The sequence below is a fragment of the Lasioglossum baleicum genome, chromosome 11, assembly GCF_051020765.1.
Source record: "Lasioglossum baleicum chromosome 11, iyLasBale1, whole genome shotgun sequence".
NCBI classification, from domain to species: Eukaryota; Metazoa; Arthropoda; class Insecta; order Hymenoptera; family Halictidae; genus Lasioglossum; species Lasioglossum baleicum.
The window spans coordinates 8,385,088-8,408,539 of NC_134939.1; the positions used below are offsets into that span (position 1 = coordinate 8,385,088).

The 23,452-nt window shown below is 40.4% G+C and overlaps 3 protein-coding genes across 7 annotated transcripts in view; 1 reads left to right on the forward strand and 2 right to left on the reverse strand.

Moving 5' to 3' along the window:
* Positions 1–16,943, forward strand: part of LOC143213364 (uncharacterized) — a 66,132-nt gene extending 49,189 nt beyond the window's left edge. For 2 of the 5 annotated variants that reach the window (XM_076433133.1, XM_076433134.1), the window contains exons 4-8: positions 4,848–5,053; positions 6,230–6,431; positions 7,530–7,757; positions 9,770–10,080; positions 12,717–16,943. In XM_076433133.1, the coding sequence (XP_076289248.1) occupies positions 4,848–5,053; positions 6,230–6,431; positions 7,530–7,757; positions 9,770–10,080; positions 12,717–13,224 (1,455 nt within the window). In that variant the 3' untranslated portion in view covers positions 13,225–16,943. Of the gene's footprint in view, positions 1–4,847; positions 5,054–6,229; positions 6,432–7,529; positions 7,758–9,769; positions 10,081–12,716 lie in introns of those variants that run through there. The other 3 variants (XR_013009964.1, XR_013009961.1, XR_013009963.1) reach the window with 2 other exon arrangements.
* A 572-nt stretch (positions 16,944–17,515) lies between these two features.
* Cluap1 (clusterin associated protein 1) lies at positions 17,516–21,562 on the reverse strand. Its single transcript, XM_076433145.1, has 6 exons — positions 21,204–21,562; positions 20,925–21,121; positions 20,042–20,440; positions 19,123–19,361; positions 18,883–19,061; positions 17,516–18,360 (listed from the first exon to the last, which is right to left on the reverse strand). Exons 1-6 carry the CDS (start codon positions 21,223–21,225, stop codon positions 18,083–18,085), a joined length of 1,314 nt encoding a protein of 437 aa, XP_076289260.1. The 5' UTR covers positions 21,226–21,562; the 3' UTR covers positions 17,516–18,082.
* A 125-nt stretch (positions 21,563–21,687) lies between these two features.
* Positions 21,688–23,315, reverse strand: LOC143213382 (large ribosomal subunit protein mL62). Its single transcript, XM_076433172.1, has 3 exons — positions 23,089–23,315; positions 22,765–22,953; positions 21,688–22,027 (listed from the first exon to the last, which is right to left on the reverse strand). The coding sequence occupies exons 1-3, from the start codon at positions 23,242–23,244 to the stop codon at positions 21,767–21,769; spliced, it is 606 nt and encodes a 201-aa protein (XP_076289287.1). The 5' UTR covers positions 23,245–23,315; the 3' UTR covers positions 21,688–21,766.
* Between the last annotated feature and the right edge of the window lie 137 nt (positions 23,316–23,452).

Here is a 23,452-nt window from a genome sequence, read left to right on the forward strand (position 1 = left end):
TTAAACAGTTGTCGACGTCTGTCGCTGACTGAGCTCGTTAACGTTATCTATAACAGGAAGTAAAAATCATTCTTGAGTAAGATATGGAACCGGAATATTCTTTCTTATTTCAAGTAATGATCGCGCGTACAAGCGTATACACCAGTTCAACAATTTGTGTCATTAGTTCGAAATCTTGTACTATTTAATTTTACTATTTATAGTACTATGAATTTTGCCGTCTGGGTGTAGTACGGAATCAAGATGGCAATCACGATTTTCTGCAATCCTTAAGCGTATTGTAGACATTGAGACTCACGCAACTACTATACTAGAAGGTCACGCAGACTGCTAATATTAATTGCGTTATTACGGATACACACGAGAGGGGCACATAATGACGAGAATAGTTTCGTCGTAGGTGGACGCGTAGCGTACATTAACATTAATTATTAACATTTTTCGAATGGAAACATATTTTTTATTGCATCGTGAAAAGTCATTCATTTAACAGATATGAGAGGTTCAAGAGGAATAATAACCAAACACCAAACCAACACCAAATTTGTTAAACAATTACTGTTGGCTGATTCTTATAGAGCTTTTTGCGCTGATTCCGAATCTGCCCTTAATTTTTCCCCTAGACGCACAGATTTTTAGAAACATGATTTTGACAAAATATTGAATTGTTCTTTGCAGCAAAAGATTCTGTACACTTTCCCGGATACAGCGATACAGTAAACGTGTTTAAACATTCATAATGTATTAATATTGGATATCGCTGTATTCGGGAAAGTCTGCAGAATCGTTTTCTGCAAAGAACAATTCAATAGTAGTAGTATTTATTTATTTATTTCGGCCTCGCGGCCAAGAAATTGGACTTGGTTTACAGAAGAACAATTCGATATCTTCTATAATAACATCGCAATATTAGTTTAAAGTTGAAAAATGTATTTTCTCCAGAATCATGTTTCTCAAAAATTGTGCGTCTAGGGGAAAAATTCAGGACAAATTCGGAATCACCGCAAAAAACTCTATAAGAATCACCCAACAGTAATTGTATATGATGAAAAAAGTTTGATTTTGTTGGCCGGTGTAATAGTCATGCAAATCGAAGTGGTATAATCCGAATACTAAACGCTTGTTCTACTCCGTAAAAATTCTGTTACGCTTTTGCCGAGAATTCCAACGAAAGCTACACCGTATATCCATTCTGCGTAAATTTTATCGTCGTTGGTTTAGCAGTGGACACGTTAACATCGCTTTAATTGATTTCGTATGCAGCTATGTTGCCGGCTGCACCGCGGTTGTAGAACATAGGGGTGAATTACGGCTGGCATAAAAGTTCGAGGACAGGTTCGATAAGGTTCTATAAACTATTCGCAAAGGCCGACTGGTGTGCGACGTCGCGCTTATTAACCGGCCGGTAATAAAACCCCTACACACCATTTATTTGCCGGGCCGGTAATTACGGCCGAGAAAGTGGACGCCCGCGTCCGTGCAGAATTTATACGGGATTCGTATGCGTACACGGTCTGTCGGCGGAAGCTGCATAAAAAAGTGTCCATCAACCAGCGATACAGGTTTTTGCTCCAACGGTGGAAGCTTTCCGGAGAGGATTTTATGCCGAGAATTCGCGAGATTACGCGGAAAATCCGTTTGAACGGCTACGAGAGCGCGCGGCCACTCTACTAATAAAACTGAAACGACCGCCCCCGTAATAAGTCACTAAAAACGCCGCCGCCGATATTTTAACGCGGCATCACGCACATTTTAAATTTGATACGATGATACCACTCATGATTTACGCGGGTATATTAAACTGGAGATGATTGTACGCCCCTACCCCTCTCCGGATCATCGTGGATTATACACTCGCGGCTGCGCGTCCAAATTAATTCCTTCGGAAGACGTATCGGTGTTTCGCGCCAACTTGTTTGCGAAAATCGATGCCGCAGATTCCCGCAAAAACACGATTCAACCTGTGACGAGGCATCGCCTCGTCACTAGTCTCCGAAGAAAGGGGGGGATGCGACGAGACAACGTCTCGTCGCGAGCCGCGTCTAGGCCTAAGAGTAAGAGCGATCGAACGGCAGTCATATTTGTAGACTTTGCCGAAACTGGCCCGCACCAATCACCGCGAAGAATCAGCCGCGACGCGAGCGGCACTCTTCGTGGTCCGTGCTTTCGTCTTCTGTCTATATAAGGCAGAACGAGACGAATTTTCACGGGAGTTCACCTGGAGACAGTCTCACCCTCGCCAGTCAGTGAACGAGCTCGAATACTCCTGGGTGCGTCCAGGACGCGAGCGCTTCGGTACTCTTCGATCGGGGGCTTCCGTTCGAGTGTACAGACGTTCCTGCTGGACGACGAGGCCGTCCAGTCCGCAGGTCGAGACGACCGCTCCAGGAGACGCTCCCCGTCGAAACCGCGACGTACCGGAATCCGCGACGTATCCGCGCATCCGTAGCACCGTCTCCGGAAAGACGTTCCCGCAAGTCGCGAGAAGATTCGCGCACCGTACCAGACCGGCTCGTCGTGCCAGATACCGCTGGACGACGAGATCGCCGTTTTACCCGCGTCCAGAATCCAGCCGCGGTAGCATAGTCCGGAATCGCCAACGCACCGTGTCCGCCAGAAGCATGGTCTCGCTTGTCCGGACCGCACCCGGCCCGTCTTTTAACCCGCGTCCGTAGTTCGTAAGTAGAATAGTGTCAGTTGTAAGTGCGCCGTAAATTAGTGTAGTGTTAGTTGTAAGTGCGCCGACCGAGCCTTGACCGACCAGGCTGACTGTTCGCCGGCCGTTTCTCCGCCGCGTTCTCGCCGGACCGCGAACCTCCGCCGTCGCCGTTGTCGCGTCAGCTACCGCTGTCACGACAGAGATCGCCGCCGCCAGAAACTCGCCCAGGCACCAGGAATTATTATTAAATAAACCTGAGTTTTACCAGACTTCGCACAACCTTCATTACCTCCATCCTAACGAACCCTGGTAACTCTTGAGCTACAGGGCATCGCGAAGGCGGATCGTTACAAACCTTTCAAACTTTTAATGTCCAGTCAGAGTCGCCGGAGGAGAGGAGGGGAAACAGTTACCCCCTCTCTGCCGAAACGCGTCACGTGACCGGCCCGCGGCCGAAGGAGTGGGGAACAGCGTCGTAGAAGGGAAAGGTAGAGTGGAGAGACAAATCTGAATCTCTGGCGACTCTGGTGTCAGTAGCTATATCAAATTCTGTCTGTTCTTGCGAATACTAAGCACGCGAACTTGACGGTTCGTTAAAAATAATTAACATGTCGACTCCCACGTATAAATATAATATATTGGGCTGGCAAGAGAGAGAGAGAGAAAGTAATTTCGGTATTTTAAGGTGAAATAAAACCGAATTTCTTTATTGAAGCGATGGACTTTAATCAATAAAATATTTTCTTATTTACAGTTTTTGGCAAAAGATCCTCGAAGAAAAGGGAACATATCTTATTCATTAAAGTTCATTGCTTGGATAAAAGAATTGGGCTCTATTGTATTTCACCTTAAAATACCGAAATTGCTTTCTTGCCAACCCAATATGTAAACATGTACATATATTTATATAAATCAATATACACAGTATATACATATACATATACAAAGGGTCCACCAATAGGGGCGCAGTAAAGTAAATGCAAATTAAAAATACAAGGATTAACGATAAAACGAAATTTATTATTTTATTTTGAACTTTGATCTGTGCAATTTATGTGTCCACCACGACTTTTTTTTCATGACGTTTTCCAACATGGTAGCTTCAATGGCATTTATCTCGGCAATAATGTGTTTTAAATCTTGGATGGTAGCTGGTTCATTGACGTAAACGTTGCTCTACAAAAACCCCCACAAAAGAAGTCGAGAGCTGTCAAATCGCATGAACGAGTAGGCCAACTCACATTTCCGTTCCTTTGAAATTAAGCGTTCACCGAATTACGACCGCAACAACTCGATAATTTTAACACAACTGAATAACTTTAACACGGTGTTCAATCGAATATGACTCCATAGCGATAAATGGAAAACATTCAACTAACAAAAGGTTGTATAGATGACAGAAAATAAACATGGCGTCACTGCTAAATTCACGATCACTTTACAGCGTCCCTTTTGGCGGATCCTTTACATATAATATGGTCATAAATGCAGCTTGTAAACAGACTGCGGATTTTCGTGCAAAATAGAAATTCCCGAATCAGTTGCAAGAGGTTAAATGAAAGTGTACCTCCTCCTTTAATAATTTCAATAAACCAGATGCAATATGATCATTCAATTCCGCTAGTGTCTTTACAGTCTCATATTTGACCTACCCATTGTTGTCATAAGTGCATAAAATCCGCAATCTGCTTACAACCAACATAGATACAACAACCCAACGAAGTTTTCTTCGTTGCACCGAGAATTAAACGAACAGTCCCTAAAAGGTGATGGCAAACTCGCCCGACCAATTAGCTCGTGCTAGATCTGCTAACAGGCTTTCGGTTATGAAAAGCGGGAATAAGCAAGGCGTTTCCAATTTCATCGAATCCTTGTGTGCGCAAAGAATCGTTATCGGATCGAGCACTCGCGGAAAACGTGTTATTATTTGATAAGCCCTCTCGTGTCTTTGTTCGTAGCAGCGTTTCGGTTTCATTGATGAAAACTGTTCGCGTTAGCATACTCGACTACAGCTCCGTTAGAGAAAGAGCCGTTCGAACAATGAAATTGCATTGAAACCAGTTTGTCGAACCGGTCAGAAAAAGACCGGACGAGCTGTATTTTCCTTTCTTCTGATAGGTATCCATCAAAATCGCAGCGCGGAACAGACGGGGTTTATTGAACGGTTCTCTGTTTGGCTCTCACGCAGGCTGAAGATTATATCGGCTTGAAGGGCAGCTTCGACGATCATATCGGATTATTGGTGCACGGAGAAGATGGAGGGCAGAAGACCGCGATACAACCGGACCCGAGAGGTTTACCGAGCTTACCACCGAACTTGGAAGCTCGTCTACCGCAACCCGATCAGAGCCTGAGGATCACGGATGCCGAATGGCTACCAGTCACGAAAACTAGGTGCGCTCACACCTGATAACACGCTTTTCCGAATATTTATCGGTCGCGACTAACGCGACCTTGACCCCGCACAGATCCCTATGGGTCACGTTTCAAATCGCCACCACGGGTTTCAACGTTTTCGAACTTTTCACGGGAGCTCACGCACGACGTACAGCGAGCCACGAAAGTATTTGAACACACTTTAAAACAGTATAACTTTTTTATAATTGTACCAAACGATCTGATGTTTTCTGAAGATAGTAAATAATTATGTAGAAGCATTGGTTTACTAAATGATCTGCAAAAGAGATTTTCCAAAAATTACATTTTACAAGTTTGCATGCGAAAATAAGAAGAGCATTTGTTAAAACTTTTTTATTTGGGCCCTTATTGAAAATTTACAATAAATGGTTTGCAGATTTATGTTAGTTATACACCTGCTGGAAATTTCGTCAAAATCGATTAACACACCCAAGAGCTACAGTGTGGTGAAAATCATAGTTTCTCGCGACTTTTGGCCAGTTTCTACTTAAAATCCACAGATTCTTACATCTTTCGATGCGTGTTGTTTTTTTCTGTGTCAACCGATTTCGATGAAATTTTCAGCATGCGTATAACTGACATACATCTACAAAACGCGTATTTTAAATTTTCATTACGAGCTCTACACGTTTTCATGTGAAGGTCACCTTCATTTCTAAAAAGAAACAGTACAAACACCATTAAAACACACAATTCCATTTTTTCTAATATTTATTATTTGCAAGAAACATGCTGTCTAGTAACAACATGAACACCCTGTGTAGCTAATTATTCATATTTGCTATGATTGGGTTTATCAATAGACTGAGAATTTTATGCATTAATGAGAGAAAACACAACTGAAAAACATTAAAAATATTACAGGATGTTGGTATATGATTTTAAATCGAGTTGTACAAGTATTATTTTGCATAAAAGACCGCAGTCCGTTTACGAGACATCGTTTTCCTTGCGTGTTATGACTTCTGTGCACGAGGGAGCTAAATCTCGCAACACGAATGGCATAGCTCCCTCTTGCAGCGGACCCGTCAGTTGCTCAGAGCGTTGACCTTGACAATATATTTAAAGATCGATGAATTCAACGAGGTCGTCGACCCCATTCTAAACAATTACCGTGTCCGATTCTAACGAGTCCGTACTTACTGTCCGCAGATTCAAATTCTTCGTGTACTCGGCGTACTTCGACGACAGGGTTGGCGGCGCAGGCACGCCGGCAGGGAAAAAACAGGGCATGGTGCGCATAATAAGCGCCACGAAGACCAAAGGACCGGAGCGTGTCTGGTGCAGATTTTGGTATCGAACGGAGAACGGTGGGAACGTGACCGCTTCCGTGACGGTGGCAGCTAAAGTAAAGGTGCGTCAACCGAGCAAACGAGGTTACGAACTTCAGTCCCCGGGAAACAGAACGAAAAAAGAAATCTGAAAAAAACGGTAACAAGTTCCGTCGTTACGAAAACGGGAAACGGGATTTTTTCTTGATAGTTTTTTTCAAACGCGTTCGAACAAGCTCAGCCTTGTGCGCCGCACGCAAATTAGGGGCAAGATGTATTTCTCCTTGGCGGCCGCCCACCGTTAACCGGGGGAACGTTGGCAGCGCAAAACGACATTGCGTTAGCGTGCACTAGGTTTACGGCGTTCCTAAACTTTTAACCTTTTATTCGTACTCACCTTAACCCTTTGCCCGGTCTGACTCAACAACGCCTTTCGTCTCATTAGAGCATTTGCTTAGTGTTGATCAATGCTGATGATTTCAAGATTATTATTCGTGCTATCAGATGATGCTATTGATTCTACATTAACAAGATGTTCGGCAATTACAGTAAAGTTGTGATTAATCCCTTCGCCTACCCCTTCCACTGGGGAGCATTGTACACCTTTGTACACAGAGCGCGACCTAGACGCGAGTTGCCATACTCGGCAAATAGACATTTGGCGCGCGCCGGGCCGACTGTGGCAACTTGCGTCTAGGTCGCGCTCTGATTGGTCCGTGTTTTTCGTTAATAACTCCTAAACAAAGCCGCGGATAACATTTTTGCAAAGGAAAATGTCGCTTGAAATGGTCTCAGGAACCACCCCCTTTCGGGATTTTCACGAATTTTGGGACACCCTGTATAACTGTTGTAACACTGACAATCCCTCGTTAAGAACAATCGGCATTAAGTAGCAGACGTGTATATCCTTCGTACACAACAGTAGACTCCCGCTGCACCAGGATTGTTGCACTAGAATCAGTGTGTATCCCCTCCAAAAGAAACACTGCCGTACACGATCTCTGTCCCTACTCGGAACAGGCGATGGGAGGTAGATCGCGACTTTACTGTAATTGAAAATCAGATTGGTTTCATTCGACTTGCACCGTCAACGTTTCCCTGGGTGCTCCATTTCGTCCGGCTGCGAGCTCTAGAGCCTCGTCATTCGGATTGGCGATCAGGTTTATATCACGTTCCGACAGGTGATCAGAGAGAACTGGAACTTGAAGTACAGCGCGTGCTTCGTCATCTGTCCGTTACCTAAAGAGTCGCCGGCGACCGATAGAGTACCGGAAACGGTGAGCGTTGTGGCCAGGCTGAAAGCAGCCCCGACCAATCGCATCCTCGTGCAAAACCGGCCGGAAACTAGGACGCAGGACAAGGAGTTGTTGGCGGTTTGCGTGAAACCTCTGCACTACGATTACAACCGGGTATGTGTACGAGATCGTCCGCGATCGTTCGGACGCGCAACGCTACCAAATCGCTGAAACCTGGTCGGAAATTTCGGAAACGAATTTTTTAATTTATTATCCAATTGGAGGATTTTTGGGATCAACCGGATTTTGGCGATTCGGGAGCACTGCGCGACGCACAGCGGTCGATAAGTAGGAAAACTGGGACAAGAAAAATCATTTTTGTTGTATAATTTAATTCATTCATTCTAATACGCGTGCCTGACAAGTTCGCTTCGAATGAATTTTATTTATAAGGTTTCTAAATTAAAATTCAAAGATGAAATTCTGATGTATTTATTCATAAGTTTATTCATGAATGGAAAATATGTTATTGAATAAATCTATCTATCTATTAGGTTGTTGCATATGAAATGTCCAATTTTTAGCACTGATATTTACAAACGCAATTTTGTACTCGATGTATTCTATCTACAAAGTTTCTTGATTGTATTACGGTAAAAATGAGATATTATGATCATTCACGTTTTTCATTTACAAGATTGCTATCTTGATTTTGTAGTTCTTTTTACCATCAACGACTAGTACGTTAATTAATCACCACATTTCGACCAAAAATCACATAACGCTATCGTCACTAAGTTATTTTTCCAGACATATAAAAAGAATATATGACAGTCACGTTGGTTGACGTTGAAATGAACTTTATTTAAAAGTGAAATTATACAATAAATATAAAAGTAACAGGCACGTGGTTGCCTTACAAAAATGACAAGATCTAATTTATTTAAGCTTTACGTGATTCTTATTATAATACGTGCTCTAATAAAGATATTTATTAAATCATTTCTAATGAAAACATCTTTATAATTTCATTAATTGTGAAATAAAACATCTAGAATCGGTCATTTGACTGGTCCTGCTACATTTAGTGTTAAGGCAGTAGTAGACTCCTTTTTCCAGGATTGCAGGAATGCGGGATTCGCGTTCTCATTTCTCGATAATACGAAAACGGGGTTTTATCTAGTCAAAAACGCTAAATAAAAGATTCTATCGAGGGCGCTATCGCCCTCAAAAGTCCTATTTTTTCGTTTACGAGACGTAATTTGCATTATTCGGAAGCAAACAACTGCGCGTGTAGCTATTTTAAAAATTACGCCTCGTAAACGAGAAAGTAGGACTTTTGAAGGCGATTGCGCCCTAGATCGATCTTTTTCTCTAGCGTTTTTGACTTCTGAGAAACCTCATATGCAATTCTTTTATTGTACACATTAAAACCTCATTCAGTGACCATTCCTTTTGAACTAACATATATAAATATCATTGGAAAGCTCGGAATTTTGCGATTAATTTGATATATAAAATACTCGTGCTTAAAAATATACAATATAAATGACTTTGTTTGAGACAATGTGGAGGTCGCGAACTTGGTTGCCAACCTAACATTATCGAGAAATAAGAATGCGAATCCCGCACCCTTGCAAACCTTTTTTTTTAGTTGAAGGACGTATGGAAAAAATACATTTGCGTACACCCCCCGAAGAGGGCTGGTGTGGGACTCGGGGAAACAGGTCTTCGGTTTCTCTAATACCCACTAAAAAAACCACACGTCCTTGCCCTTTCCTCCCTCAACTTCTGGCTCGCTGGAGGGACAGACGGAGCCCCCCGCTTTTCGCATTTCTCCCGTCTGATTTATTATGCGAGCTGGCTCCACTCATGTTCTTGTCCAATCGCACCCTTGCAATCCTGGAAACGAGTCTACCGCCTTCAGCTTTGTACCTGAAAGTTTTATACAATAACACTATAAACTGTAATCGAATTTATTGATCGAAACGTTGTCCAAGAGTTGCATTCTAAAATCGGACATTTCATATGCAACGACTTATTATCTCCGCGGATAAATGAGAAATTTTGATACTGATCTCCGACCGACTTTTTCGAAAAATCGACCACTGTGCGACGCGACGCGTAATTACCATCGATTCGACCCGGCTATTCTTCTTGTCTCTCTGGGCGCGATAATGTTGCAGGTGTTGCAACTTGTGGAGTTTATCGAGTTGCACGGGCTGCTCGGCGCCACGCACGTGACCCTTTACAACGACACGGTCGGCGCGGAGGCCGGATGCGCTCTCAAGTACTACGAAGCCAAAGGTCTCGTGACCGTGCTACCTTGGCACCATTTGGACATGATTTCGCAGCTCGAGATCCGCACGGAAGGTCTGTTCGCCGCCCTGAACGATTGCCTTTATCGATCCATGTACAAATACGAGTACGTGGCGCTGGTGGACCTCGACGAGTTCATTATACCGAGGCACAACGACACGATCATTGATCTCATAAGGTGAGATTACTTATCGTTGACAAACAAATGCCTCCCTTTTTTTTTCAACCGTAGGATTCATTTATCCCGTCTCCCCATTTCCCTACAGACCATCGCAAAAATCTAACCTACACCTGGTAACTGCTAAACTTTTTTCTTTTTGACAGACTACGCCCACGCCAGTAATCAATGAATCTCCATAAACAATAAACACTAGAGAAAAACCGAAGAGAAGGAAGTTGTAGTATATTTTACTGGCAATATTGATATCGTATCTCAATTATTTCTATTTTTAATATTTTTCTAGAAACAAAGGTGACATTCATTTTTTTAATGAAACGCTACATATTTTTTTACATCAAATGAAAACTGGCATTAAGACGAGTTCAACCAGGCAGTATACTACCCTATATTAAAAAGAAAATGAAGGCGGAGCCCCCTAGTTAAAAATTAAAAAAATTGAGATACGCTGTCATATTGCTAGTAAAATATACTATAACATTCTCCTCTTCGGTTTTTTTCTAATGTTTACCGTTTACGAAAAAAACGCTGGTACAAATTACAGTATTTTATCGATAAATGTCCCAAATGTCTGACCGACAATTGCCCCAAAACTATCCCCACTCCTGCGAGGTGTACCCCCTTGAGGGTTCAAGAAGCTCGAGAGGCCTCGGTTGCCGAGAAGTATGACATCATACGGCTCGTAATTCTTATTGTATATTAATGATTTTTAACTGATTTTTGTATATAAACGACGCCCTGAAATTAGAAAACAATGATTAGAATATTAAAATATGTATAAATGATCATTTATTAACTAAATGCGAAATTTAAGTACAAATTGAAGTGTTCAGAATTAATTCCAATAGGGTATGGTGATTGAAAAAATTGAATGCAAAATAAAGTTGCATTTGACTAACTGTAAAAGTGACGAATTAGTTTGCTTTTTATTATATTGTATAAACCGAGAGAAAAACTGAAGCTTTTCTTCATTCGATATCAAAGTTTCACAGAGTTCAAAATCATTATTTTGTTGTTGAAGATTTTAATGTTGCCAGGTGTGTGTAGACTTTTGTGACTGACTGTATACGTACTTTGTGCCTTTGCGCGAGTTTTATTTTCTGTTTTCGTCTGTTCAGAAGAAAAGCTCTTTCCAGGTCTTCTATTTTCGTGGAAGCAGAAGCAACTTATGTACAGAATGTTTGTTTTACGGGGGTATAACCCAAGGGGTTTGAACCCTCGGAAAATCAGCACATTTTTTGATAGTCTTTTGCACAGTGCTACGGTTCAACAGAAGCTTTTCGCTTTGAACTCAAACAAATCAATTTTTTTAATGTTAAAAGTATGTTTAAATTAGCTTTTTTCATTTTATACGACTGTATCAAAGATGGTGTGAATGCGTTTTAAAACGTTAACGGTTAGAAAGTACAACATTTATTAAAGATATAAACGTTAAAGGATTATGCTCTTTAATTGGACACGGTACAATACCTCATGAAAAGCTTAGGGTAGGAAAAAATGTTCTTGCAAAAGTTGCTCGAATACAAAAAGCGACATTTTTCAACGTTGATAACATTTTTGTAATACGTATCTTAGAACGTCTTTTTTAATATACAGACATCTATTTATTTCACATATTTTTTGTACATTACAGACAGTTTTTTTAATGGGGCAGATTCCAATATCAAGTTCATTTTTTTTCAATGAAACGCTATATTTTCTCATTCATAATATGGTAGCGTTTATTGAGAAGAATTCAACGAGAGCTGCCACAGTAATTGTAAGTTCTTCCGTATTATGGGCAATTATAGAATTCTGAAAAGAACCAAGGAAGTCCCTATCCTAAACCTTAGCTTACCTATACTTCGAAGCCCCCAAATAGTTTTGATGAGAACAATTTTTCATACCCTTAGTTCCCAGTGTGTAAAAACAAATTTCTGAAAGTTGTTGTTCAGTAGAAATATTATTTTCTGTATACACAAAGTTTCTTTCTATTCAAAGTAATTTAATCTTAGTTGTTACTCTGTCCAATTAAAACACACCCAATTCTGTTTTCGTACTGTAGATAGGTTCTCATAGCAAACTATAGCTCCTTGCAAAAAATATTTCAGTTAAAATTATTCTGTTTCAGGGGAGATATTTTATGGTGGCTAAGGTGGCCTCTGTTTACTATACAGATCTGTATATTTTTATTTCATCTTCGAAGGTCGTTCAAGGTCATTTTATCGTCTAGAGAAGATTCGTAACCGCCATATAAGATGTCTCCCCAAAAACAGAATAATTTCATTTAAAATATATTTTACAGCCAGCTATGGTATGCCTGTATAAATTCGAACCAAAAGCTAACAGTTTGCTTCGATCTCCGAGTCTGACACGTCAGAACGGACGCAGTGATTTACATAAGACCATCTCGAAACGCATTACAACGGTGTCAGGTAAAAATAGACATCGGCGAGAATAGAATTAGATCATTTGTCCATAAATCAAGAGATCACGTAAGAAGAATCCGTAGTAGAACAGAATCGGGTGTCCGTTGAGCCCGGCTAATCCACTAAAAACGTCCCACATTTTCCACTTAACTAGTCTCGCCCGATATTTACTACTTATCGTGTCGGAGTGGTTCTCTCGGCTGAAGGGTGTTACTCGATGTTCCCCAGATGGATGGGCAGCCGTATGAATACCAAGTCGACCGGAGCGTATTCGTTCCAGAACGCTTTCTTCTATCTCCAATGGGCGGACGATCCGTTTATAGTAACGAGTCGCACGCCGATCGAAGCTGGCCTGATCACGCTTAGGAAAACGCGTCGCAGAGCGAAGCTGCATCCGCACAAGCAACGATCCAAGTACATATGCAAACCTCAGAACGTGGTGGAAGCCGGCAATCACTTCGTCTGGGAGTTCATCCCGGGACACGGTACCCTAAACGTGCCATCGAGCTCGGCGATCCTCCATCACTATAGGGTCTGCGAGTTCGGCGGCGACGACTGTATCAAGACGCAATCGTTGGTCGATCGTACGGCCTACAAGTACAAGGACAGATTGTCCGAGAACGTCGCTAAGACCTGGACAGATCTGAGCGCCGAATGTCTGCTGCCCAAGTTAGAACCTATCCCGGCTGTCACGCAACGAACGAAGACAGGTCCCCTTTTGAAGCTGGTCAGGTAGCAGAAGACCATCGTCGACGAACTATGGGATATCGGTAACTTCACCGGCACGCCCAAGGTAGCCAGAACTTATTTCTACAACTACGGTGGCCCTTAGTTTCGCGCTTCTCCGTGAGACGCTCCGAAACGCGTGCCGATCTTTTCTACCTTCTTCGCGGCACGCGTGTCCAAAACCAGGGACTTAATACCGGTCAAGTTTTCATACCGGTATTATGCCAACAGGCTGTACCGAAATCGAAATAATAGCGAAATTAATGAAAACCGAAATCATTAAAATACCGGTTTCGCTGTAACCGATATTCTACCGAAACCGAAATAAATACCGGTATTCTTTCAGTTTTTCCAATGCAAAGGATGCCCCAAATAAAAAGGAACTGCCTGCTACTTACCCAAGAACTCTCAAGAAACATAGTCACCTAAATTAGTTAAGTATACAACAATATAAATACGTTCCGTCGTAAAACCCTCCGTGCGAAGGCAGAAACGTGAGTCCGAATTCAAGCAAACTATCCACCGACGACGTATCTACCGTGGCCGTCGTAAAACATTAAGCCAAAGACCTTCCAGATGTACAGTAGATCCTCTATAATCTATACTTTATATATTCGTTTGCAAAGTTCGTAGACGAACACTATTTTTTTGAGCTTTAAAGGCCGAGCCGAACGTAGAGGAGGACAGCGCGTGTACAGAGACCGCGCGGTCGAAGCGACTGCGACTCTCCACATCTCTTCCTTTCCCATACGCTGTCCTTCCTTGTTCATCGTCTATTAAACCACTAAATACAGTTGAAATTATATCGTGTTTAGTCTTATTTTAATCAGAAAAATGCCACAAATATATTGGTATATTTCCTGTTGGTTTCATCAAAAAATAAGTAATAATAAAGAAATTTTATATTGGTATTACATTGTGAGGACGCATCGGCCTTTGAACTGAGCCGGCGACTGCGACTCTCCGCGTCGTATTAGTAGTGGTTCACACCGATATACCCGAGCTGAGATCAGATTACTACAGTGGAGGGGATATTTCTTTTGCGTTTATCGTGTACGGCCTTTTTGCGTTTATAGGGGATTTATTGTACCTCTCAGTTAAGCGATTTTTAAACATATTTATAACATATAATATTTACCAAAATTTGTATCAACATTAATTATTAATAAGACATGTGAGTCGCGGAATACCTCGTTTATGATCGTGAAGCAGTTAATGTATCCTATACATTGGAAAACTCGAAAAATTGTTACCGGTAAATATATACAAATATACCGGTATCCCGATATTTCGGTTTCTGTAACGGTTAGGAAGAAATAAGAAACCGGTATGATACCGGTATTTTACGTACCGGTATAAGTCCCTGTCGAAAACACATAAATCTCGTTTTTTGAGAACCGGGGAGAGAACGGCGCCTGTCCAACTAGCGACAAAGGCGCGACGCTCATCGACAAAGTTGACGAAGGATATTTTTCTACGTGAGAAAGATGCGCGATCGGCCGACAGAACGCCGGCCGAACGTCTGCCCAATTTCCTAGGTCGATCATGCATCTCTTACGCTATGGTGCTTCTTTCACGATTTTATACCTATACATTTACCTAGGCGTTCGTTTCTGTTTCCGAACGAGTCCGATCGACGCGGGAGAATCGATTGTAGGATCGTCGATATTATCGTGTTGGGCCTAAGTCGGAGTCGAGCGATGTGCGATCTGATTTGTGTTGTTGAAATGTTTCGCATTGTAACGTCGTGGAAAACACCGAGACGCTCCAGAGCAGTGGAAGCTGTTTCGTCTTAGTTGTTACTGGCTGACTTACTGGCTAGGGCCCCTCCTTTTCGTTGCGCACTCGGCACCGCGCAGGCCTCTAACGTGATGTTTTAATTTCTTCAATTATTTTGGCAGTGCAGCTTCACAGTAGCTTCAAATTAAGTCACATTTATTCGTGAATGTTCCACGATATGTTTATATACTGTGCAAAAGAAAGAAGCACCCAGTACAATTATAAGATATAATGACAGACAATATCTTTATGTAGAAATTGTATTGTGCAATGATTGATTTACTGCATTTAAATTATTAAATAATCAGCAATAACACATAATTCTCAGAACTATTCAATTAAACAACGGAATCCTTTTTCAAAACTCTGTGTTCTTATTTGATTTTCTACGCTTTTCTATTAAATATTGCCAGGTACTTCTTTCTTTTGCACAGTGGTGTATATATTTGGCTATATTTTTGAAGTTTTGTACATGTCCAAATATGTGGGTCAAGAGTTAACGCACTTTGATTATTTGAAATTAATTCGTTGAACAAATCGTGTCTTGCAAAAACTAATAAACGTAGTCCAGATACATATCAAGTTCTTAATGTATACTGCCAAATGTAGAACATAATCAAAGCACGCAAGCTCCTATACGTACGCAATGTACAGTACACGCCCAATTGCGTGGCTGCAGCGAGTCGCCAGCCAATCAGCACGAAGACGAACAGCTTCCGTTACTCCCAAACGTCTCGCTACGTCTCCCGACTCACAGTAAGTTATCGGAGAGATACTATAATTGATTCTATTACGAGTTACTGCCTGTAATCATTAATCATTCATTTCGACCATTCTACAGCGAGTTACAGAAAGTACCTCCTCATCGGTGCAATCAAACGTCATTTCGCTCCCTCTGGCCTACACCTCGGTCTACATTGCCGGCTATAACGTGAGATTCGATATTTAATACTGTTGTATTGTTAATACGTTCTTTTCGAACACACCTATAAGTCCGCACAACGTATAAAGAAAACATACGCATATCCATAGGATCAATACCTAGCCGTAGTTTATGTATGTATAATATGTATCTAGAACATCCAGTATTTAATCTATAGCAAGCGCGTAGAATGCGTAATGTTTAAACGAGAGAGCGAGAGAGAGAAAATGAAGAAAAAAAAAACAGAAACCAGAAGAAAGACCACCGTTTACACCTAGCTCTATTTGTACCCGATGGAATCGGTTGCGCAGCGAGGAACCATTTTCGAAAAATGGAGGATTTGTTGAGTCGCCGGCGTCGGTTTTGGTGAAACTTTGTCCGAGCCGAAACCTATCCGAGAGCTTACCAAGCTCACGAAGGATTCGTCTGAATCCTGATAAACCGTTTTTACTTGGAGAAAGGGCCGAAAGGGGATCGCGATCGGAGCTTCATCAAAATGGAACATTACCCGCTAGTTTAGAAAAAGATTTCAGTTTGGCTTCGTCTCGAATCGACGTGTGAGCTCACGTTGTAATGACTTCGCTCGTTATCGACCAGTCTCGCGAACATTTTCTCATTCGACCCAGTGAAAGTACTTATAGACGAGCATCGTTGCACGAAGGTGGTCATGTCAGACAAAAGAGGATCGTTGACAGAGGAGACATTTTTAGCTGTATGCATGTGTGTGAGTTTGTCCGTGTATGCATGGGAGAGAGAGAGAGAGTGAGTGAGTGAGAGAGAGTCGATCGCAGCAGAGCGTCTCTCGCGACAATGAGAAAACGGCAAACCGTTTCTATTCATTTCCTAAGGTTACATTTTTTACACGCACATACGTTTATGTATATATGTGTATACACCGGTGTGTACGCGCGTTTACGTACACAGCACGTAGGCTAGGCGAATACATACATGTGATCGGTGCTGAGCCAGAATCAACGCGTGGGTTTGCTCGCGTTGAAAGAGTTAATAAATATTATACGTCGACAATATGTATTTTGATTCCCTTGAAAATATATTTGGTAACGCGAGTCTGGGACTCGGTGTTCCATCGATTAGTGCTCGCTGTAGAGCTCGCTTACACAATTTCTCAGTGGACAAAGTACATTCAGCGTCCTTATTGTCCTGATTGTTGCGACAATTGTCTTTGGAAACTTGCTATTGTTCGGTAAGCTTTGTCGCCGGTGATTTATAGCGGACCATAAAATAACTGTAGTCTACGTTTTGCGCTCTCTCCACCCACAATTGTGGGAAAGTTGTCGCAATCTTTTTCGCATTTGTCGATACCTCTACGCGAATATAATTAGGCCGGCTTTATTTTGCATAAACTTCCGCAGTCTACTGGTCATAGTTGACTTTGTTGTACCGTAGTTGATTCTGTTTAATTCTCAATTTATTCTTGAACCCCTTGCCGTATAATTTTCTTCACAGTTACAGGGATTAAAACGTCTTTATCCTCGAAAATGTCGTAGAAGAGAGAAGAAAATTTATATTTTTTGTATGGCTACATTTATTTCAATGCTTAAATATTGATTGCAAACAAATCAAATTTTATTTCATTTAAAAAGAAAGGCGTAGCATTCATATTTGTTAGACTTCGTTTAAAATACGGCAAGGGGTTTAAAAAAACAGGCAAAGCTTGTATCAATCATTACCAAAATGACTAAGAACTACCTTTACGCAAAATTTGAATTGTTTAATCATTCATTTTACAGTGTGTCTAGCACTTTCAACCAGGACTGTACAACTTAAACTTGAAAAATACAGCGCAAAGTATAGAATGTTGCTTGTAATTGTGTAAATTTAGCTCGAACGCAACAAACAAAAAATCCGTGGCGAGAAGCGGACACCAATCGGTGGAACACCGTGCGCGCAATGTTATATGAACGATTATGTTCTCAATGATTTAAAAAAAAAGCTATATATATATATATATTATATATGTATACATGTGCGTCTTAAATATTTTTTACTAAGGTTACAGTTTACAATGAGTCGCACGGAGGAGAATAACGTATTACTTTTTATCAAGTATCTATTTACAGTTGTATTGTAAAAATCTGCGTAACACTGATCGATAATTACACGAACGGTATATTTTGTAGTTTTTGTAACTGTCTTTTTATAAGGGTTAAAAATCCTCATCCGAATGATCTAGCTTACTAATGGCTCGTTTTTCTTGTCCAACCTTCAAATCAAAATTCCCGATTTCTGTTCCTTCAACGGAATCTAAGATGTCATCGTCATCGTCGTCGTCGTCGTCGTCGAGATCGCCGTCGATCAACAGGTCGCTGTCGCTGTCAAGCGAACCGGCACTGTCATGCGATTCTTGGATAGTGCCACGTTGTCGTCCCGACATGCTGCCATAAACTCGACGCTGCGATATCTGCATCCTCGATGCGCGTCCAGCTATTTTTTCGCACACATAGTAATAAATAAATATCAGTTTATGCTTAGAACCTCTTCTTTATTCGTTATAATTAGATTGTGGATTTTAATTTATTATTAGACGGCGGATGTTTATGCAATTTGCAATTTTTGTAGACGAATTTTAAGAAACTCGAATATTTAGTAGTCTTTTTAGATCTGAAATACATTAAAATCGTACTAGATTCACTTGTATTTTATGTCCTAGCATTTCTTGAAAATTTTCGAAAGCCATAGTTACATAAAGATCTGCAGTTTATTTGTTTATTATATATAGGGTAGCGATTTTCAAACTGGAAGTCGCGGATTAGTTCAGAAGGGGGCCGCAAAAATTTTAAGAGATCTGGTAGATCCTAACAAAATTGAATTCACTGAATGAATCGTAATAAAAATTAATTTTTAAGAATCTCATCGAGAAAAATCACGTCACGAGTTTACTTAACTCCTGCTTAGAATCAACGCGACACAGTTTTATTTTGAATAAAAATCCTGAATACCACTCACCCGATTTTAATCGACTACTCGGTGCCCTCTTCTCGCTATTTTGTTTCTCAGGATCAGCAAGCGGTGGCGGAGGTTCTTGAAGATTCGTAGGCAAAATGGAATCGTTCCCTTCCATCATACTCTCGAAATTTGCATCCTCTGCTCTCATTTTCTCCAACTGCTTTCTGGTTGCTTCTTGCCTATTGATCGATCAATCAAAAGTAACTTCTAAAAGAAACTTTCCGCTTGCAATTTACGTACCGTCTTTCGAATCTCTCCTGTTCCGTTTTCGCAGCGTCCTCGTACAAATGCTCGAGATACGCCAGATAACGAAACTTCTGCAAATAATCGTCGTACAGCGATCTTAGCTCGATTTCCAGCTTGTCGAACTCCTCCATGAAAGCTGGCCGTACTTTTTTCAACGTTTGTAGCCTCTTTTGGTTTCTGTCTAGCTCTATACGCCGCCTTTCGATTCTTACGTCCAAGTTTTGCTCTGTATCCTTTAAAAAATGTATACGCGTTAGCGTCGATATATTTTCAACCCTTCGGTTAAGGGTGTAGTCCTGTTTCCAGGACTGCAGGGATCCGGGATGCGCCTTCTCATTTCTTGATAATGCAAAAATGGGGTTTTTCTGTAGTCAGAAGCATTAGATAAAAGATCAGTCTAGGCCGCAGTCCCCCTCGGAAGTTCTATTTTTACGTTTAAGAGGCGTAATTTGCATTATTTGGAAGGATAAAGCTACGCAAGTAGCCATTTTCATAAAGCTGCGACAGCTACATGCAGCCGAATAATGCAAATTACGCCTCTTAAACGTAAAAATAGGACTTTTCAGGGCGATTGCGGCATTGATTGATCTTTTATCTAGCCCTTTTGACTACTGAAAAGCCCCATCTTTGCATTATCGAGAAATGAGAAGGCGCGTCCCGTAGCCTTGCCATCCTGGAAACGGGTCTACCCCTTTAACTGTACAGCTTTTGGTGAGTGACATAAATGAAAATTTAAAAAATTTAAATAAAAATCGAAAGAATCTATAAATAACTTTGAAAGATACCTTTGAAAAAATTGATAAACTGTTTAAAAAAATTTAAACATCTACGCAACAGTCGAAATAAGAATGTCATCCATTTTCCGAGAATTAATATAGAATTAAAAGAAGAGACGATGCTGATAGAACTATACCTTGACGTTGTCGATTTGTTTCTTGGTATCGTCGATCTCTCTGTGCATACTGTCGATAACATTCTTCAATGCCGTTTCGATTTCAGACGTGTCAAACTGTCTAGCAACTTTTGAGTTGCGAATTTCTCGTAGATCAACCTCGCGGCCTAATAGATCGAACAATGAAGCGCCGGTGACAGTCAACTGCCTGGCCAATTCTCTAGTCGATTTTAATTCGTTGATTTTTTCGGATATGTCGAAATTGACTACGTTAAAATTATCGTCCTCTGCTATGTCGCTGTTATTGCTGTTGCTCTGGGCGTCGTATAACAGCGATGTGATTTTTAATAATTCTTTCACAGCGTAGCCGTCCGCTTGGTACAACTTCTTTGTGTTCAATTTCACATTCGTTTTTAGCGCCTGCATTTATAAATATATTACGACTTTTTTCGTCACCTTTTAATATATATTTTGTCATTATCTTTTATTGAAACTGACGCGACAGCTATACATTCTTTTTCTTAATCATTTTAATGGGTTAAAAATGGTGCAACAGAGAGTACGTATGTTTAAATTTTTTGAATGTTTCTACTGTCTTGCATTTGATCTACCCGTTTTTGTTATGAATTAATGTATAAAATCCGCAGTCTAATCATATATTTTCTAAATTGTACAGTGTTATGGACTTTCTAACTCTTATCTATAATTATTTTTAAAGGAAGCATTCCTTTAATAACGTACTTGCTGCTCAGAAATTTAAAAAATCATCGTTATGTCAACCGTAGGGTACAATATTTGTATTTTTGCCGGAATATTAGAAACTAGTATATTTTAATTTAGTATGGCAGAATCAATATAAATTCTCAAGAATGACAAAATCACATTTGCGAGACACCATCCTCACCATAAATTCAGCAACGGCGCGTATCAACGCGATACGTTCATCCTCGGTGTTATGTTCGCTAGGTACGTCAGCATCAGGATCAAATCTCCTGACCAGCCAAATAAGAATTTCCGCTACTAGTACAAAATTTGGTAAGCGAAAATTACCAACTGATATCAGCCTCGGATAACCGAGAACGCGCATCATTTCTGTGAAGTCTACAATGAAATGAATTTTACTTTATACAGTTTTACTATATTAAGTATTAAAGATTCTCAATGAAACCTGTGATTCACGTACTTCTTAGATCGCGGAATGACATTGTCGGGAAGAGAAAGAATCGCTACTGAACAAGTCTACTACCCGTCAATAGTGGTTAGTGTTTTCATTCAAGCAACGTGCGTTACCAAGGAAACGTACTTATATTGTATAACTATACACACATAAATAATTTATCAATAGACTCCGGATTTTTTATGCATTTATAACAAAAATGAACAAGTGCAATTTAAAACAGTGATAATATTAAAAGACTTTAAGAGTGTTTATATATTATTTTCATCACATTAAAATCATTAATAAAGAATATAGATTTATATTTAGCTGTTATGTCTTGCAATTGATGCACAAACTTTTTATTTTGCATAAACATCCGGAGTCTATTTATCAATATTACAAAGGATAGTGCAGAGATAGTTTATCTTTAAACATCGTTAAAAAAAAACTAAGTAAATGGATGCCTGGATATCTGGTTACCCACTCAAGAATAAATATACGCAAGCTATTATATTTCTTACTCCAACTCTTTTATTTCAACAGTGTTATTTTATATACAGTTTATGATGTGCAATGATAGAGAAAAATTAAAAATTCACATCATTGGAGTTTCGATTTCCCTTAATTTCGGATTTCTTTCGTTTTTCATGAAGTCGTCGTCTGCCTGCGGCCAAGAACTGTTTTCGTTTCATTTCTGCAGTCTCGGCAGATACCTCTGCAGGAACTTTTATAGCTTGCCTAATCATTGTTCTTAATTTTTCTAAAGCGTCGGCTAGATTCAATTGCTGAGATCTTGTTAATTCCGATTTGATGATGAGATAGCCATCCTTGGACAACTTGGTTGTGTACTGCAATCAAAATTAGTTTCACATAATTGCATTCTTGTACGTTGCACGAGAATAGACTAGAATTTTAGACGGGATCCAAGATTTTTGCAATGGAAAAGGCGTTCAATCATTATTACCACCGACTAGGTATAAGGAAAGATCTATCATCCAATGTATTTTTGCGGTCCACTTTCCGGGGGCCATGTAACCCCGTTACCATTTTCATTTCACGCGATTTATTTATTATTTCACAAATAAATAAATAAGTTTATTTCTGTTTTGAGTCATTGTTTCGCGTGCTCGAACGCTTCATTTGCATGCAAATAGGCGAAATGGAAATGGTAATGGGGTTACGTAACCCCACAAAAGTGGGCTGCAAAAATATATTACTGTGCTGGGCACGGTTAGGGCCCCTCAAACGTTTGCTGCCCCCCAGCAACGTCTCTTCCGTGCAGAGCACATCTTCCCCGTTTTTGCATCTTCATTGTCCTACCTTAACAGTGCTTACTGAAAGGGGACAGTGGGCGCTACAGTGGGGACGGTTTTGTCTCAATTGAGACAAATGTGCCCAGCACTGATACATTGGATGATAGGTCTATCCTTATACCTCGTTGGTGCTGGTTGAAGTCACCATCAATCCATACAAGTATTTCCAAAGTGACTCACAACACCTCCATGAAATTACCATTTCAACTAAGCTACATTCCCCACCTGGCAATGGGCGAGAACTTATTGTACTTCTAATCTAAGCAACAAACCTTTTCTACTAATTTTTCTTTAACTTCGTCGGACAACCATTTAGCATTTTGCACTTGGAATCTAACATCTACTTTAGTATTTGTAGTATTAACATGCTGTCCCCCAGCACCACTGCTACGGCTGTATGTTATTTGAAGCTGTTCGATAGGTATATAACCATTGAATTTTGCATTTGGATTTTCAGGAACCTAGAATAGCGTAATATTGTAAACTCTCATATATAATATTCTAAGTAATAGTAATAATATAGGATACAATTGTGAGGAAAAGTACTCGCTTATCTTATTTAACATTTTAAATGATACAGCAATAAATATACTTACGAAAGCTGGCGTGTACAAGTTTAGGTTACTTGTAGGATATATCTTCTCTAGAGAAAATGCACTTTTGTACGTAAGTGCTCTCCCGAGAATCGAAAATTGATGTTGTTTCAAGTCATTGTGAAAAATCCTCAAACATTGTCTACCGACAATATTCATTTTGTCTGATGTTAAATTTCATAAACACCGTAGTGTGGAACCATAAACAATCTATACAATAGATCGAATTGTGGGATTTTATATTGTCAGTAATCTGCTGTATCGACAAACAAAATGTTCATTTCTATTTCTATCGATAAGATAGAAACGGGTATTCCTTGAGACTTGAGAATTCCCCCTCGCGTGCTAGTTCGGGCCATGCCCACTG